Genomic DNA, 15345 nt, shown 5'->3' on the forward strand with positions numbered 1-15345 from the left:
TCAAGAAGTTATCATCTATCTGTGTCTGGTAGAAAAGAGTGTTTTCCTTGCCAACTTGCCTTTCCCTCTTTCGAGTATTATTCCTTTTGTTCAGCTCACATAACTATTTTGTATATTTCAGTTATGTGCTTTAGACGAGTGTATCGTGTAAATGAGAAGATTGAAAATAAACATTTATAAAGACCCATCGACAAAACTTGTTCTCTGGGTCTTATTGAAAGGAAACCTGAAACTGATTCCACTCAATACAAGTATATACCCGCTTAGTGAGGATTGCAAGAAAAAAATATTATGATGACAAGTTTAAAGAACTTAGAAGAGATTGTAAAAAAAACTTGGCAAACAATAAATACTGATTTAGGTAGGGAGTGCAAATCCATAAATATCCCTGATACCTTTGTGAACAGGAGCAGCTTAAATATTCCTGATACCTTTGTGAACAGGAGCAGCTTAAATATCCCTGATACCTTTGTGAACAGGAGCAGCTTAAATATCCCTGATACCTTTGTGAACAGGAGCAGCTTTAATATCTGAAGGTTTCAATAAGTTTTTCCCTGGTATAGGTCCTGAACTAGCCAAAAATATCCCAAACTCAACAAAAAATTTCTCTGATTATCTTTTAGAAAAAACTGATGGAAACTTTGTTTTTGCAAATATGACCCCTGATATTATAAATGATGCTGTTAGCAAATTAAAAAAACAAAAACATCTCTGGTCCATATAATATTTCTACAAACCTATTTAAGTCGATAATGCCAAGTATCATGGATCCTATCTGCCATTTATTAAATTTGTCGTTTAAACATGGTTATATTCCACAAACACATTCAGAGTTAGACGTTACTCTTTATAACTTTTAGAATTATAAACACATCATTCTTTTCTTTGCTAAAATTGATATTTATTAATCCAGTTTCTGTGCAAAAGGGACTTTATAAGACAAGGTTAAGGTAGGCAATTGACAGAATGAGTTATGTACATGCATTCTAAAATTCTCATGTACGATTGTACAGATGTAAATTGTTGTATAATTGTATTATTTACCTGTCTAAAATTCTCATGTACGATTGTACAGATGTAAGTTGATGAAATATTATATTATTTACCTGTCTAAAAGACTTTTATTCACTTCTACATCATCGTTCTCAACCTTTTCTCTATAATAAATATACAAAAAATAAATTAAAACCTAGAAAATAATTCATACATTTATTTTGATTTTAAAAAGGAAACTCAATGGCTGAATGCCTAATTTTGGGGTAAAGGATTTTTTCTAATTTCTTTTAAACTGAAACAAAAATTTTAATTTTAATTTTAATTGGGCACAAGTGTTCTTGAATTGTGCAAAATTGTGCGAAGTTTACAGGGCTTGCAATTGCGCGCAAGTAAAATCCACTTGCGTTGGAAATCCAAGTAGGAACTAAGACATAAATCTTACCTAAGTTTATCAATAGTAGATAGTTCAGTGCTGGCAAGTTCTATAAAATCTCCATTTCCTCCACAGCAGCAGACACAACTGTTCTCCTTAACATATATCTCTCTTCATCTAACTTGATATCTTCTCTCATAATATATATCTTCATCTAAATTAATATCTCCAGGTCTCTCATAATATCTCTCTTCATCTAAATTAATATCTCCAGGACTCTCATATTATCTCTCTTCATCTATTTTGAAATCTCCTTGTCTCACATAATATCTCTCTTTATCTAACTTAATATCTCCAAGTCTGAAAAAATATCTCTTTTAAATCTAAATTAAATCTCTCTTTTTATCTTTTAATATCTTACTTTAAATCTCTTAATAACTCTCTTGATCTAACTTAATATCTCTCTTTTTATCTATTACTATCTCACTTTAAATCTCTTAATAATTCTCTTAAACTAAATTATTATCTCTCTTAAATTCTTTCTAAATATTGTTAATACCTGTCTTCATATCTCTTAATATTTCTCTTTCTCTTAAAATATCTCCATATATTTCTCAATATTTCTTAATCTTTCTAAATCTCACTATTTTTTCTCTCTTAATCTCACTTAATCTCATTATTTCTCTCTCTTGATCTCACTCAATCTCACTATTTTGTCTCTCTTAATCCCACGTACTCTCAATATTTCTCTCTCTTGATCTCACTCAATCTCACTATTTTGTCTCTCTTGATCTCACAAAATACTTCCGATCTATTCGATCTTTTTTATTCTGTTAAATCAATCATAATCTTTTATATTTTTTGTTTGTTTGTTTTTTGACTTTTGTAATATCTACATTTTTATTTTATTTTGATTATTTATCTATCAAAATCAAATTTACTCAGGGGTGTATATTTTTAAGAATTTCCCCATCCCCTGGAAAAGACTAATTTTTGAAGAACTTGGAAAAAATTAAAAATTAGCCATCAAAATGCAAGTTTTTCATCCTTTTTCATACTTTTTATTTAATAATTTATTCATTTTTCCTTATTAAATGAAAAAATTATAAACATACCAATTACTTAACTTCTAGGGGAAAAATTATTTTCAAAAGAAGGGGCAGGGGAAAAAGGGATTATTCAAGAAAATATACACTTCTGCTTTATCTGTAGCCCGTTCATTGGTCTCTCTTGTTTTTGCCTCTTTGCATTCTCTCTATCTGTGTTTTTATCTCTGTATCTCAGAATACAGATTTAAAACAAAATTATTTTACCTTGCAGAAATATTTTTTGAAAAGATATGCAACCCTCGTTCTAAACATGGAAACCAAAAATACAAGGGGACCTAAATATATACAAAAAATATATTTTAAATATTATTATCATAAAGTCAGGAAATTTAATTTTTATGCTTAAATCTGTTCTTCCAAAAATCTAAAATATCACACCAACTTAATGAAAAATTTGTAAAATGCTTTCTGGGTTACATTGACTGCAACCATTTTTTCTATTATTTATATCGTAGATTTTTCTTCTTCTTTGGTGGATTGTAACATTTTAAACCGAATTTATATAGGGTCAAGTAGAGATTATAAAAATTTCCTGATTTTTTCAGTAAATTTTATGAAAATAACCTGGATCCGGAAGCATTTTTTTTTCCAGTGCGGATCCAGGATCCGGATCCGGATCCGCATCAAAATTAAATAGATTCCAAGCACTGCTAAAAACTATGGAAATACGATCCGAAAACATAGTCACTGCACAACGTGTGCGTTGTTGCATCGTTTTTTTTTGCATAGATCTTGTGGTAGGGTCAAACAAACAAAAATGTTTAAAAAACTTTTTATTCTAAACATTTTCACTATGCAAAAAACGGCCCCAAAACACGAACCAACTGAGAGAACATCACTATTTGAGGAAGCAATGTATTATATACCTTGTAGAATAGTGAAGACCATTCCTATATAGTAGAGCGCAACAATATCAAGAAACCCAAGAGTTTGGAACAAACAACAAGAAGCTAGAACCATCAGTAGTTTACTGAACAGGTCGAAATTCACCTAAACAAAGAGATATATATATATACATATATTCATTTTGGGAGTGTTAAGGAATTTAGAGGCCAGGCCACCATCATTGTGCCTTTGAATGAATTTGCTTAAACATTACATGTGTATATATTGTAAATTATCAAATTATGCAATGGGTTCCTAGGTAGTGTTTGTAAAGCAATGTAGTACAGTACAATGTACCTGAAAGTGCTGCATAGATCTGTTGTACACAAGCTGTTTACCAATCTGTCGTGTACAGTTCCAGTAGAAGTACATGTTTATCAGCAGGAGAAGTCCAACAGGTAAATAAAATATACCTACAATAAGTACAAAATTTAAAAAAAATATTAATATTTCAAAATATATAAACTCATAATATTAGCTCGTAAATAGACATAATCTATATATGTATATACAGTAATAATCTCTGTTTGTTCGTTTTTATTTCTGATCATAACTCAGGAAGCCCTGAACCGATTTGCCTCAAATTTTGACTTGGGAATTCTGTAGAACCACGGTTTAAAAGTTAAAGGGGAAAATTCCAGGAAAAACTGGGTTCCCAAGCTAGTACACTATATACATCTTTTTTTTTAAGGATTTGAGTCTTTGACACAAACTCTAATTTTCCGATAACTATATCTTTGAAATCTTATGCTGTAGACCTTAGATATTTCTAACTACTATGAAGTTTGAAATATAAAAGGTTACACGTTAAAGTTGGGAAGATATAGAAATTAAACAAATTGAGTTAATGGCAAATTCAGTTACATAATTTCAAAGTAGTTATAAGTTAAGAAAAAATGTAATTTCCTAAATTCTTACCCAATGTTAGATATCCTATTTGACTTCTTGGGATAGGTTCCTCTTCAACTAAAATAGTTTTTTTGAAAAGTTTATTCACTTGAAATTAATGAGTTGCGAGTTACCTGTGAAATGAAGCGTAATAGCAATACTTATAAGAACACATGCTGTTGTAACAACATAAATAGAATAGTAACAACATCTTTGCCCGTCTGTTACCCTAAAAACAAACCAGTATAAATAAATAGATTTGACTACAGAAGTGCTTTCAAGCAAACCTCAAGAAAGAGATATAAATACATAAGGAAAACGAATTCTTGCTAAACACTCAGAATTTTTATTTTTATATCTTTCCAAATATTAAAGGTTTACACCATCAGAGAGTAGAAAATATTTGAGTTTCTGACAAGTACTCAGTTCCTTTGACTTAAGAAGAAGTCCTTGCAAGTAAACCAAAAATAAGAATTTGAGCAAAAATTTAAAAATACGAGACATTGAGCAAAACATGACATTCATTATGTTTATACCAACTATTTAATATATTTTCTAAAAGTTGAATTGGCATTAGCTGGTACTTGCATGCTTAAATAATTACTAGCTCAAGTGGATGTCGTTGCCCACGGAATTAAAAGAAAATCGGAAAAATAATTGGGAAAAAAATTTGGGAAAAAATTCCATCTTGAAAAAAAAATCGTTTTTATATAACCTATGTTACCCCCGGGACACCTATAGATTTCCTTCAAAAATTTCAGCCAAATTGGTCCAGCTGTTTTGCCAGCTATAGCTAACATAACAAATACATTGTTTGTTTTTAACCTTCCTGACAGAGACCAATCTCAAGAACTGAAAAGGGTCAACCCAGACCGAAATATATCTTCAATAAATGTGGAACTAACATCTACTTGTTTTTTACTCACAGAGGTTTGGTCCATTTCCATCACCGAATTTTATTTATATTATATTTAATTAAATATATGAGCGAAAAGCTTTATTATACAGATTTATAATCTCCAACCTTGTAAACACTGATTTGGACATGATAACCTTCCAGACATGAAAACCAACCTAGACATAAATATAATTTAACCTAGAAATATATATCAACCAACCTAGACATAAATATCATTTAACCTAGAAATATATATCAACCAACATAGACATAAATATCATTTAACCCATAAATATATATCAACCAACCTAGACATAAATATCATTTAACCTAGAAATATATATCAACCAACCTAGACATAAATATCATTTAAGCTAGAAATATATATCAACCAACCTAGACATAAATATCATTTAAGCTAGAAATATATATCAACCAACCTAGACATAAATATCATTTAACCTAAAATAGATATTAACCAACCTAGACATAAATATCATTTAACCTAGAATAGATATTAACCAACCTAGAAATAGATATCATCCAACCTAGACAAAGATATTAACCAACCTAGACATAGAAACATCTAAAATTTTACCTCTAATCCATGATTGTAAAAGAATTTCTTTTTATTATTTATTAATGAAAACAAAAATTCATAATAGTTTTTTTTCAACCCCACTTTATGGCACTTGTTACTCCACGAATGAATTTTACTTTTTAAACAACGCATTATTGTTTTAAACAAGGATAGATTTTTAATGTTTTTAAGACAACATGGATATATAACAATGCGGTATTCTTTAGTTCCGGAAATTAATTCTAGATCCGAACTTGATAAAACAGGAACCAGATATATCTAGATACCAGATACCAGATACTTTGTGATGGATACTGGATACCAGATACTTTGTGATGGATACTGGATACCAGATACTTTGTGATGGATACTGGATACCAGATACTTTGTGATAGATACTCGATATTATACTTTGTAATGGATACTGGATATTATACTAGATACTAGAAACTAGATACCAGATACTTTGTTGGATATTATACTAGATACTGGATACCAGATACTTTGTAATGAATACTAGATATCATACTGGATACTAGATATCAGATACTTTGTAATAGATACTGGATATTTTACTAGATACTGGATACCAGATAATATGCAGTAGATACTGGATACCAGATACTTTGTAATGGATACTGTATATCATACAAATTACTGAATACCAGATACTTCGTAATGCATACTGGTTATTATACTATAGATACTGGGTACCAGATACTTTTTAATGAATTTTATTATTAATTAAATTTTCTAGATTCTAGGTTCTAACCTGAGCGCGTAACTAGCGTCTAGGTTCTAGGTTGTAACCTGAGCCTGAGCGCGCAATTAGCGTCTAGATTCTAGGTTCTAACCTGAGCGCGTAACTAGCGTCTAGGTTATAGGTTCTAACCTGAGCGAGTAACTAGCTGTGAGGAAGGCGCAGATTGAGAGAATAAATCTTCCGGTCAAATCTCTGGACAGTGGACAATATAGGTCATTTATTAAAGGTAAGATCAAGTTTGATTTAAATATGTTTTGGTATTTTGAATATTCAGTGGATGTTATCAATTAAAAATCCTATGAAATATGTTGTGTGAAATTAAGATTCATCACATTGAAAAGAAATGTAAAGATTAAATATTATATTTATTTTTTTTTGCAAACAGAAAACTGATCTCTATTGTTTTTTGGATTTGATTGTTTGATTAATTTATTGATTAATTTATTGAATTTATTAGTTCATTGATTGGCTGATTAATTCATTGATTGCTTGAGTAATTTATTGATTGATTGTTGATTAATTGATTGGTTGATTGATTGATTGAGTACTTTATTGATTGATTGTTGATTACTGATTAATTGATTGATTGATTGAAGCTATTTACCGTAGTTGAGGAAGAAGAGAGTAGAGAAGGAAGGTGAGAATGAGGCAACCCATACTAAATATACTAAAGTTAATTGCATCACATTGTATACATTTCAGTATGGTAACCTGTACCTGCACCTGTTCAAAACAATAGTTCTGCTTTTTATCTTTAATTGGAGCAGAAAATTTTACTTCTCACTCTAAATTTTATTATTGAGAACACTAGTTCTTTTATTTCCTTTTTGTATTAATTTACTTCGAAATTTTTGGCAGTTTTTATCGGACATTTGAATGATTTAGCTCTGCAACTAAATGGTGCTGTTGTTTACCCTGACCGTGAGTCTGTACCTCCCCCCCTTAAGTATCCCTTTTAACCCTGCCTATATAACTCTCCCGAGCCCCATGTCTCTGACTCTGAACTGCAGAAACAAATATTTTCATAAACTTTTTAAGGTCTAAATTTTCAGCTCAAAAAAATCATTCATCCTTGATCCGAAAAAGGTTCACATATAAATAAAGGGTCACCTAACTAAAATAGTAAAATTTAGTTTTTGAATAAAATATATTCCTGATTGATTTTGAGACATCTAAACATATATACGCAAACTCAGATACATCTCCCTCGTCTATATTGCTCAGGCTGAAAACAAGATTATATAAATTGATCGATTTTTATCTTGTAAACTGATTTATTGGTAGTCAAATTGATCAATTGGTAGTCAAATTGATCAATTGGTAGTCAAACCGAATTTTTGGTATTCAAATTGATTTATTGGTAGTGAAATTGATCAATTGGTAGTCAAATTGATCAATTGGTAGTCGAATTGATCAATTGGTAGTCAAATTGAAAAATTGGTAGTCGAATTGATCAATTGGTAGTCAAATTGATCAATTGGTAGTCAAACCGAATTATTGGTAGTCAAATTGATAAATTGGTAGTCAAACCGAATTATTGGTAGTCAAATTGATTTATTGGTATTCAAATTGATTTATTGGTAGTGAAATTGATCAATTTGTAGTGAAATTGATCAATTGGTAGTAAAATTGATTTATTGGTAGTCAAATTGATTTATTGGTAGTAAAATTGATCAATTGGTAGTAAAATTGATTTATCTCTTATTGATTAAAATTTGTTAATCGATTAACAATCTCAAACAAACTAAAATTAATTATAACTGAGCCTTGGGTCTAAAATTAACATATTTGAAATGTTCTGGCAAAGTAATATTAAATGTTTTAAATGTTAATATTCACAAATTTTTTCGCATTTAATCGCCGTACTTTTTACTTAAATTTCCCTGTAGCTCAACTTTTACAAGTTGTAAAATTTATCAAATGGAGTTGACAAATACAACACCTTACACTAAATCAAATTTAAAATATTTTGAAATAACAGGTTTCCGCGTAATAAACTTTTTTTTACAAATTGCCGGAGTGGAGTGTCAACAAAAGGAGGAGGACAAGTATAATTAAAATAGAATTTTATTTGTATGATCTGTACCCAAAACGAATTAAAATTAAAAAGAAGTATTTAAATTCTCTTTACATAAGTTTAAATTATAACTGACCTGAAGTTATGCGACATAACTAATGTATCAATACAGTATTGAGTGTAGGAGAAGAAAACTTTGTTTTTCCTTCAACAATCCATCAATCAATCATTCAGGGTAAGAAAACAATTTAACATAAAAATACATTTTTTTCAAAAATAGGGTTTGACCCTCTTTTAAACTGGTTTCTTAGCTTACTAAACATATTACTTCTGTCTCATACTACCTATAACTACCAAAATAATGCTAAAAATTAATTTATTGAATCAAAAAAATGAAAAATCTTTTTAAATTGACAATTTTTAGTGAAATTGAATCTTTTCGTAGCGGAGAAAATACTCATGTTTTTGCTTGATTGTTGGTTGATTCCTGGATTCTGTAAAGAACTCTAGAGTTCCGTTTCCCATCAGATCCAGAGAGTTCTCTTCACTACAAAAAAAAATACGCTGTTAAAGGGACTGTATGCGAATTTCAAGTGACCCTCCATACAAAGATGTCAATATCCGATTTTAAAAGATACTAAGGCAACCGTAAATGTGGAAAATACCGTCGTTTTTCCGAATTTAAAAGTGTTTTATTCTGATGATTTCTCTCATGCTTATTGTAAGCAAGAAATGCGAAAATATTTTTTTGCTGAGAAACCACAAATGAAAATGAACGTTTTAAAGAAAGAAACATGGATAAATAATTCATACTTGATCAAGCAAAGCTTAGGGTACTTTTGTAAACAAGGCATTTTACCAGCTTTACATGGTGGGTCACTTGAAATTACGCATACAGTTTAAAGCTTAAACAAAACTGGTTTTTTTTTCTTTAAAATCTTCATCTCCTTCATTAAGCTATTTTTTTTTAGTGAAAGGGAAAATAAATATAATGTTTAAAAAGTACTCAAACTTTTTTTGAAAAAAAATGATGGATTTATCTTAATATGATAATAACCCGGAACCAAGTGTTCCTGGGACTAACCTAACATGATAATAAACCGGAACCAAGTGTTCCTGGGACTAATCTAACATGATAATAAAACGGAACCAAGTGTTCCTGGGACTAACCTAACATGATAATAAACCGGAACTAAGTGTTCCTGGGACTAATCTAACATGATAATAAACCGGAACCAAGTGTTCCTAGGACTAACCTCACATGATAATAAACCGGAACTAAGTGTTCCTGGGACTAACCTAACATGATATTAAACCGGAACCAAGTGTTCCTGGGACTAACCTTACATGATAATAAACCGGAACTAAGTGTTCCTGGGACTAACCTTACATGATAATAAACCGGAACCAAGTGTTCCTGGGACTAACCTAACATGATAATAAAACGGAACCAAGTGTTCCTGGGACTAACCTAATATGATAATAAACCGGAACTAAGTGTTCCTGGGACTAACCTAACATGATAATAAACCGGAACTAAGTGTTCCTGGTTCCTGCAGGTTGGGTTCCCATGATGGATAGCGAAGGACTTCAACTCTAAACCTCGCCAATTCTTTGGGTTCAATCCTATCTTACCAATCTTGTCCAAATGTTAATAACAATAATATTAATAATAATAATAATAATACCTGATTCACATCTTCTGTTCCCTGGGCCAACTTCTAATAATATTTCTGTGATTCCACAACATTTCCTAGAATATTAATATACAGATCCTAGAATACCAATATACAGGTCTATGATCCTAGAATATCAATATACAGGTATATTATCCTAGAATACCAATATACAGGTCTATGATCCTCAAATTGATTTATTGGTAGTCAAATTGATCAATTGGTAGTCAAATTGATCAATTGGTAGTCAAACCGAATTATTGGTAGTCAAATTGATAAATTGGTAGTCAAACCGAATTATTGGTAGTCAAATTGATNTTTTTCAAATTGATTCATTCTAATTAAATTTTCTTATTAGTCCCGAAAATCGCAATTTAGACCCGTTGACGGTCTAATATGATGTGGGACACCCTGTATATACAGGTATATGATACTAAAATACTAGTTAGGATCGTTATATTTCTTGTTTGATAGCTAGGCTTGTGTCCCTGTGTGGCATTTACAGCTTTGGATTGTCCCCATCATTTGGGATCAATATATAGCTTGTTGGATAGTTACGCTTGTGTCTCTGAGTGGCATTTAGATCCATGTGGGCTGTGTCCTGGTTGACTCTGATAACGGATGGGCTGGGCCTGGATAGATACGTTAGAGAACTTCTTATGGAGTAGGTGTTTACTACATGTTTGTTTGAACTCACTTTAGAATTCTTTTAGAATTAGAATTCTTTTTAATGTACCTAGAGATACGCATATGGTACTTGTTTTCAAGTATTTCACAATGTTTACATGTAAAAACTATATTAGCTAGCAGATGTATGTCTTTCTTTGAGACTTTTGAAGCAAGTTCTAAGCTTTTCATTAGATTTCTTTCTAATTCATGCAAAAAAAAGACCTTAACACAGTTCTTGGCAGAAATTTATTTTGCATTGCAAATGATTGCTCTGTAAATCTTTCTGATCCTAGTAAAATGTTAGTTAAGAAACAAATGAAATATTTTGATGCATGGAAAGTTCCGGTTTTGCAAGAACTTTTAAATACAAGAACGAATAATTTATGTGTTGAAGGATTCGATGATTACTTGATAATTGAAATGATAAATGTGTTATGCAATGAGTTATGATCAATGTCGCCTATTTGTGCATAATTTTGCGTATTTTTCTTTTTTCTTTTGTAAAACTTTATAATCAAAATATTTAAACAAATTTAAACTACACCATTTCTGTATGTATGTATCTTTGTGTTTGTTTAAATATACTGTGTTGTTTTTAACAAGCAATATTTATTAATTATTTGAACACACAGTTGTAATTTTAACACATTTATTTATTTAGCCATACTGTATTTACTTGAACAAACATGTGTTTATTTGGCCATACTGTGTTTACTTGAACAAACATGTGTTTATTTGGCCATACTGTATTTACTTGAACAAACATGTGTTTATTTGGCCATACTGTATTTACTTAAACAAACTTTTGTTTATTTTTATTTTAACTAATTGAACTTGACGCGTTTTTTTAATTCACTAAGTTTTTATAACTTATTAATTTAATTGTGAACCTTTTCTCATTGTATACATTGTAAAAAATTAAGAAAAAAAGGATTTTATCAAAATAATTCGTGGATTTTCAATGAATTTTTAATGAAATCAAATTTTGTTTGAGGGTAGTTTTTTTAAATCTTCCATAAACCTTCCCTGGGGTCATGTGAGGTCCTACACAAAATTTGGGCCCGATCGGTTTACCCGTTTTGACGTTTATTGGATACAAACAGACAAACGAACACACAGACAAGCAAAGTTTATAAATAGATAGAATAGATTGTGCTTGTTCTAACTTTATACTATTTGAACTGACTGTGTCTATTGAAACTATATTTAGTCCCGCCGCTGTGTTACAAATGAATAAATAGTTTATGATTTTATCAGAAATCACTAAACAGTAAACATGCAACCACTAGCTTTAGCTTAAAAAACAAATAGTTTTTAAATGTTCAATCATCTATTAAATAATCATAATCTTTCTTTTGCAAAATATCAATAAAATAATGCTGGGGGAGGGAGGTCCTCACAGCTGGGCCGGTGGGTCACTTCAGGGTTAACCCAAAGATATTCTAGTACTTGATAATCTACCCCCTATTGAGTTTCCAGGTGTGCAGAGACAATGTACCGTTAATATCCTAAAGCTTCAGCAGTTTGACCGGAAATTACCGGATATAGCAGCTATACCATCAGAGCTGGGAACTAGTGTGTTGAAAACTCATACTCCCGATCGCTAGATCTCGATATCCTCGTTTTATTTGAGGATTTATAAAAATTTTACCTTTCCATATCTTCATTTTAGGTATTTCTCCTTTCAACCCCTGATTACCATACGGGATTGCGAATAAAGATTAAATTAATCTGCAGATTAAAAAAGACTGTGATCAAGCATTGATCTCGATATCCACAATACAAAAGTTCCCATCTCAGCTCTAAGTTTTCATATGTGGGCCAGGGCACGTGAATTCCCTTTAAGTAAAAACCCAAAGTGTCAATCCAAACCTGCTTGATGGTTACCCAAACTGAATCTCCCCCCTCTCTTACAAAAACTCTTGTTAATGTTACCTAATGTCCGGTTTACTTTTTTGAGCTGTCACAATCTCGTTTTCATTTGCAAAGACAAAAACAAGAAAACAAAACAAAATCTTCATTTTGTAGGATTTGTTTTTCTTCACTTGGTCGTTATAATTTCGCCATTTTTCTAAACAATATTGTTGTTATTTGACAACAAGTGTAAAGTTTTCTAAACAATAACAACAATTGTAAAGTTTTCTAAACAATAACAACAACTGTAAAGTTTTCGAAACAATAACAACAACTGTAAAGTTTTCGATAAATTGCGTTAAATAAATTGAATCACGTCTTCTGTTGAAAAAATTGAGTAATATCATATTCTAAATTTTTGTAAATCATTTCTGCTTTTTTTAATAAAAGTTTGAAGAAGAAGAATATTATATTCTATATATAATGTCGTATGCACTACACTGGTTTAAATAAAGACATGGTTCAAATTTGCGGATTTTCTCTCATTCACTGCTTTCTACACCGCTCTTCGGCCTACACTGGTTATATAGACAGGTAGACAACAACAGTAAATTTCGAGTTTTAGATATATACAGTATACACAATTTATAATCAATTTAATAATAATCCATTGAAAACATTAAATTAAAATCGAATACATCTTCTAAGAAAATTTTTTTTTTATTATAGATAAATAATGGTCGAATTTTTTAATTTTACTATTGTCCTTATTGGGTTTATACTAGTTCTTTCTTGCAATATTATATACCTGAAAACACCCTTTTATTAGAACTGTCAGTACCTGCACATTATTGCATGTAAGCCATGGAAATCTGCATATTCAAAGATAATATGAAATAATGTCCAGAGTTCTGTCAAGGGGGCTGCGTCCCTCTTCCTCCATTATTAACTGTAATTATACGCCTAAAGAGGAGAAAAATTGTTGGGGCCGATTCCACCGCCTGGGAAAACCGGGGGGGGGGGGGGGGGGGTTGGCTTACATATACAAATATATATACTACTACTTTCCGACATATGCTCATATGTTTACATATATTTATTTGTAAAAAAATTCTCATGAAATTAATTCATGTTTTTATATTCATTAAATTGTAAATCCGATCGTGTATCTCTATTTGTTGACTTTAAAAGTCAATATGATAAAATAAAAGAGATCTAATGGTATTTCTAATCTTTATTTAATAAACGAAAGGTTATGAAATAGTTTCCCAAGTGGGGTTAAAATTGGTTGGTTTAGAAATTAATAAAGAAACTATAAATTGACAAACATCAGTAGCAACTTCATGTGAGCAATGTAGAACTTCATGTTGGTAGTGCAGATCAACTAGAACTGTAACAGCAGGTTTCTGCTCTCTCCAGGCTCTCGTAGGATATATAATCCCCAACAAAACTTCCAGGTTCGATTAGGAAACTCTTTAGAGTTGAGATTATCCTCTTGTAGAGGAGAGTGGGTGAGTAGGCCCGTCGGAACTCCGGGGAGGGAAATATATTCAGTCTGGATAATTCCTTTCCGTTTGGCCGCAAATGCTTAGAACTCTTGGAACATTTTGATGGGCTGGATGTAAGCATCGTCTGCTGCTGCTCAAGTATCTATATTAACAACATGTAGGAGCCAGGGTAGCTCTCTGAGACTGAGTTGTGATCATCTCGGGTGTTTTTGGCTGACTGCTGAGGTGAGCGGGGAGCTGGGATGAGCGGGGATTTGACATGTGTGGTGTGCTTCATTGCGGAAATGGATCCTGTGTACACACACATCTAGAGAATTAACAGAGGCATTTGAGTCGGTACAATCGTCTTCCTTATATTTCGAATTTATGTTAACACTATTAGATATAGTCTTTGAGATAAATGACAAGAAGTTTTATAAATGTTAAATTTGTGAATTTAAATATAAATATCGGCTCAGCTACATTTTGCCTAGTCACAATTTGCCTAGTCACATTTTGCCTAGTCACATTTTGCCTAGTCACAATTTGCCTAGTCACATTTTGCCTAGGTAACAGTTTGCCTAGGTAACATTTTGCCTAGTAACATTTTGCCTAGGGTAACATTTTGCCTAGAGTAACAAAAGAGCGAATTTTTTGCCTAGTCAATAATTTTTTCACAAAGAAATTTTCATCAATCCGAGATTTTTTTTCAATAATCCAAGATTTTTTTTTAAATCCGCAAATTTTTTGGGAAAAACTTCGCAAATTTTTGAAAATCATTCAGTTTCCTTTAACCCAATCAGAAGGAGAGACACATTGAAAATAGCTCCCATGATAACTGCAGGGCTTACCAGGCGGGGTAAGCCCAACTACAGAGATAAGAATAACTTCTATTATGTTTTCAATGGGGAGAGGGCAGAGACCAAGAATTGGCGCTGTTCCCAGAGAACTAGGCAAAAAACATGCTCTTGCGTTACCTAGGCAAAATGTTACCCTAGGCAAAATGTTACTAGGCAAACTTGAACTAGGCAAAAAGTTACCTAGGCAAAATGTTACCTAGGCAAAAGTGAACTAGGCAAAATGTGACTAGGCAAAATGTGACTAGGCAAAATGTGACTAGGCAAATTGTGACTAGGCAAAATGTAGCTGA

The 15345-nt window shown here is 31.4% G+C and overlaps 2 protein-coding genes and 1 long non-coding RNA gene across 3 annotated transcripts; all 3 read right to left on the bottom strand.

The window, feature by feature from the left end:
* Window positions 1–5318, bottom strand: LOC111709123 (probable G-protein coupled receptor Mth-like 5). The gene is made up of 8 exons (XM_023482730.1): window positions 5276–5318; window positions 4386–4480; window positions 4282–4329; window positions 3661–3776; window positions 3345–3468; window positions 2683–2753; window positions 1439–1524; window positions 1–1157 (listed from the first exon to the last, which is right to left on the bottom strand). Exons 1-8 carry the CDS (start codon window positions 5296–5298, stop codon window positions 1103–1105), a joined length of 618 nt encoding a protein of 205 aa, XP_023338498.1. The 5' UTR covers window positions 5299–5318; the 3' UTR covers window positions 1–1102.
* Window positions 5319–5573: 255 nt separating this feature from the next.
* LOC111709126 (uncharacterized) lies at window positions 5574–7176 on the bottom strand. The gene is made up of 3 exons (XR_002766790.1): window positions 7097–7176; window positions 6622–6684; window positions 5574–5589 (listed from the first exon to the last, which is right to left on the bottom strand). It is a non-coding gene; the product is annotated as an uncharacterized LOC111709126 (long non-coding RNA).
* A 422-nt stretch (window positions 7177–7598) lies between these two features.
* On the bottom strand, window positions 7599–12944 carry LOC111709124 (uncharacterized). The gene is made up of 6 exons (XM_023482731.1): window positions 12790–12944; window positions 10198–10262; window positions 10024–10156; window positions 8997–9056; window positions 8646–8714; window positions 7599–7717 (listed from the first exon to the last, which is right to left on the bottom strand). Exons 1-6 carry the CDS (start codon window positions 12873–12875, stop codon window positions 7603–7605), a joined length of 528 nt encoding a protein of 175 aa, XP_023338499.1. The 5' UTR covers window positions 12876–12944; the 3' UTR covers window positions 7599–7602.
* Between the last annotated feature and the right edge of the window lie 2401 nt (window positions 12945–15345).

This window comes from Eurytemora carolleeae, unplaced genomic scaffold, assembly GCF_000591075.1.
Source record: "Eurytemora carolleeae unplaced genomic scaffold, Eaff_2.0 scaffold739, whole genome shotgun sequence".
Classification (NCBI taxonomy): domain Eukaryota; kingdom Metazoa; phylum Arthropoda; class Copepoda; order Calanoida; family Temoridae; genus Eurytemora; species Eurytemora carolleeae.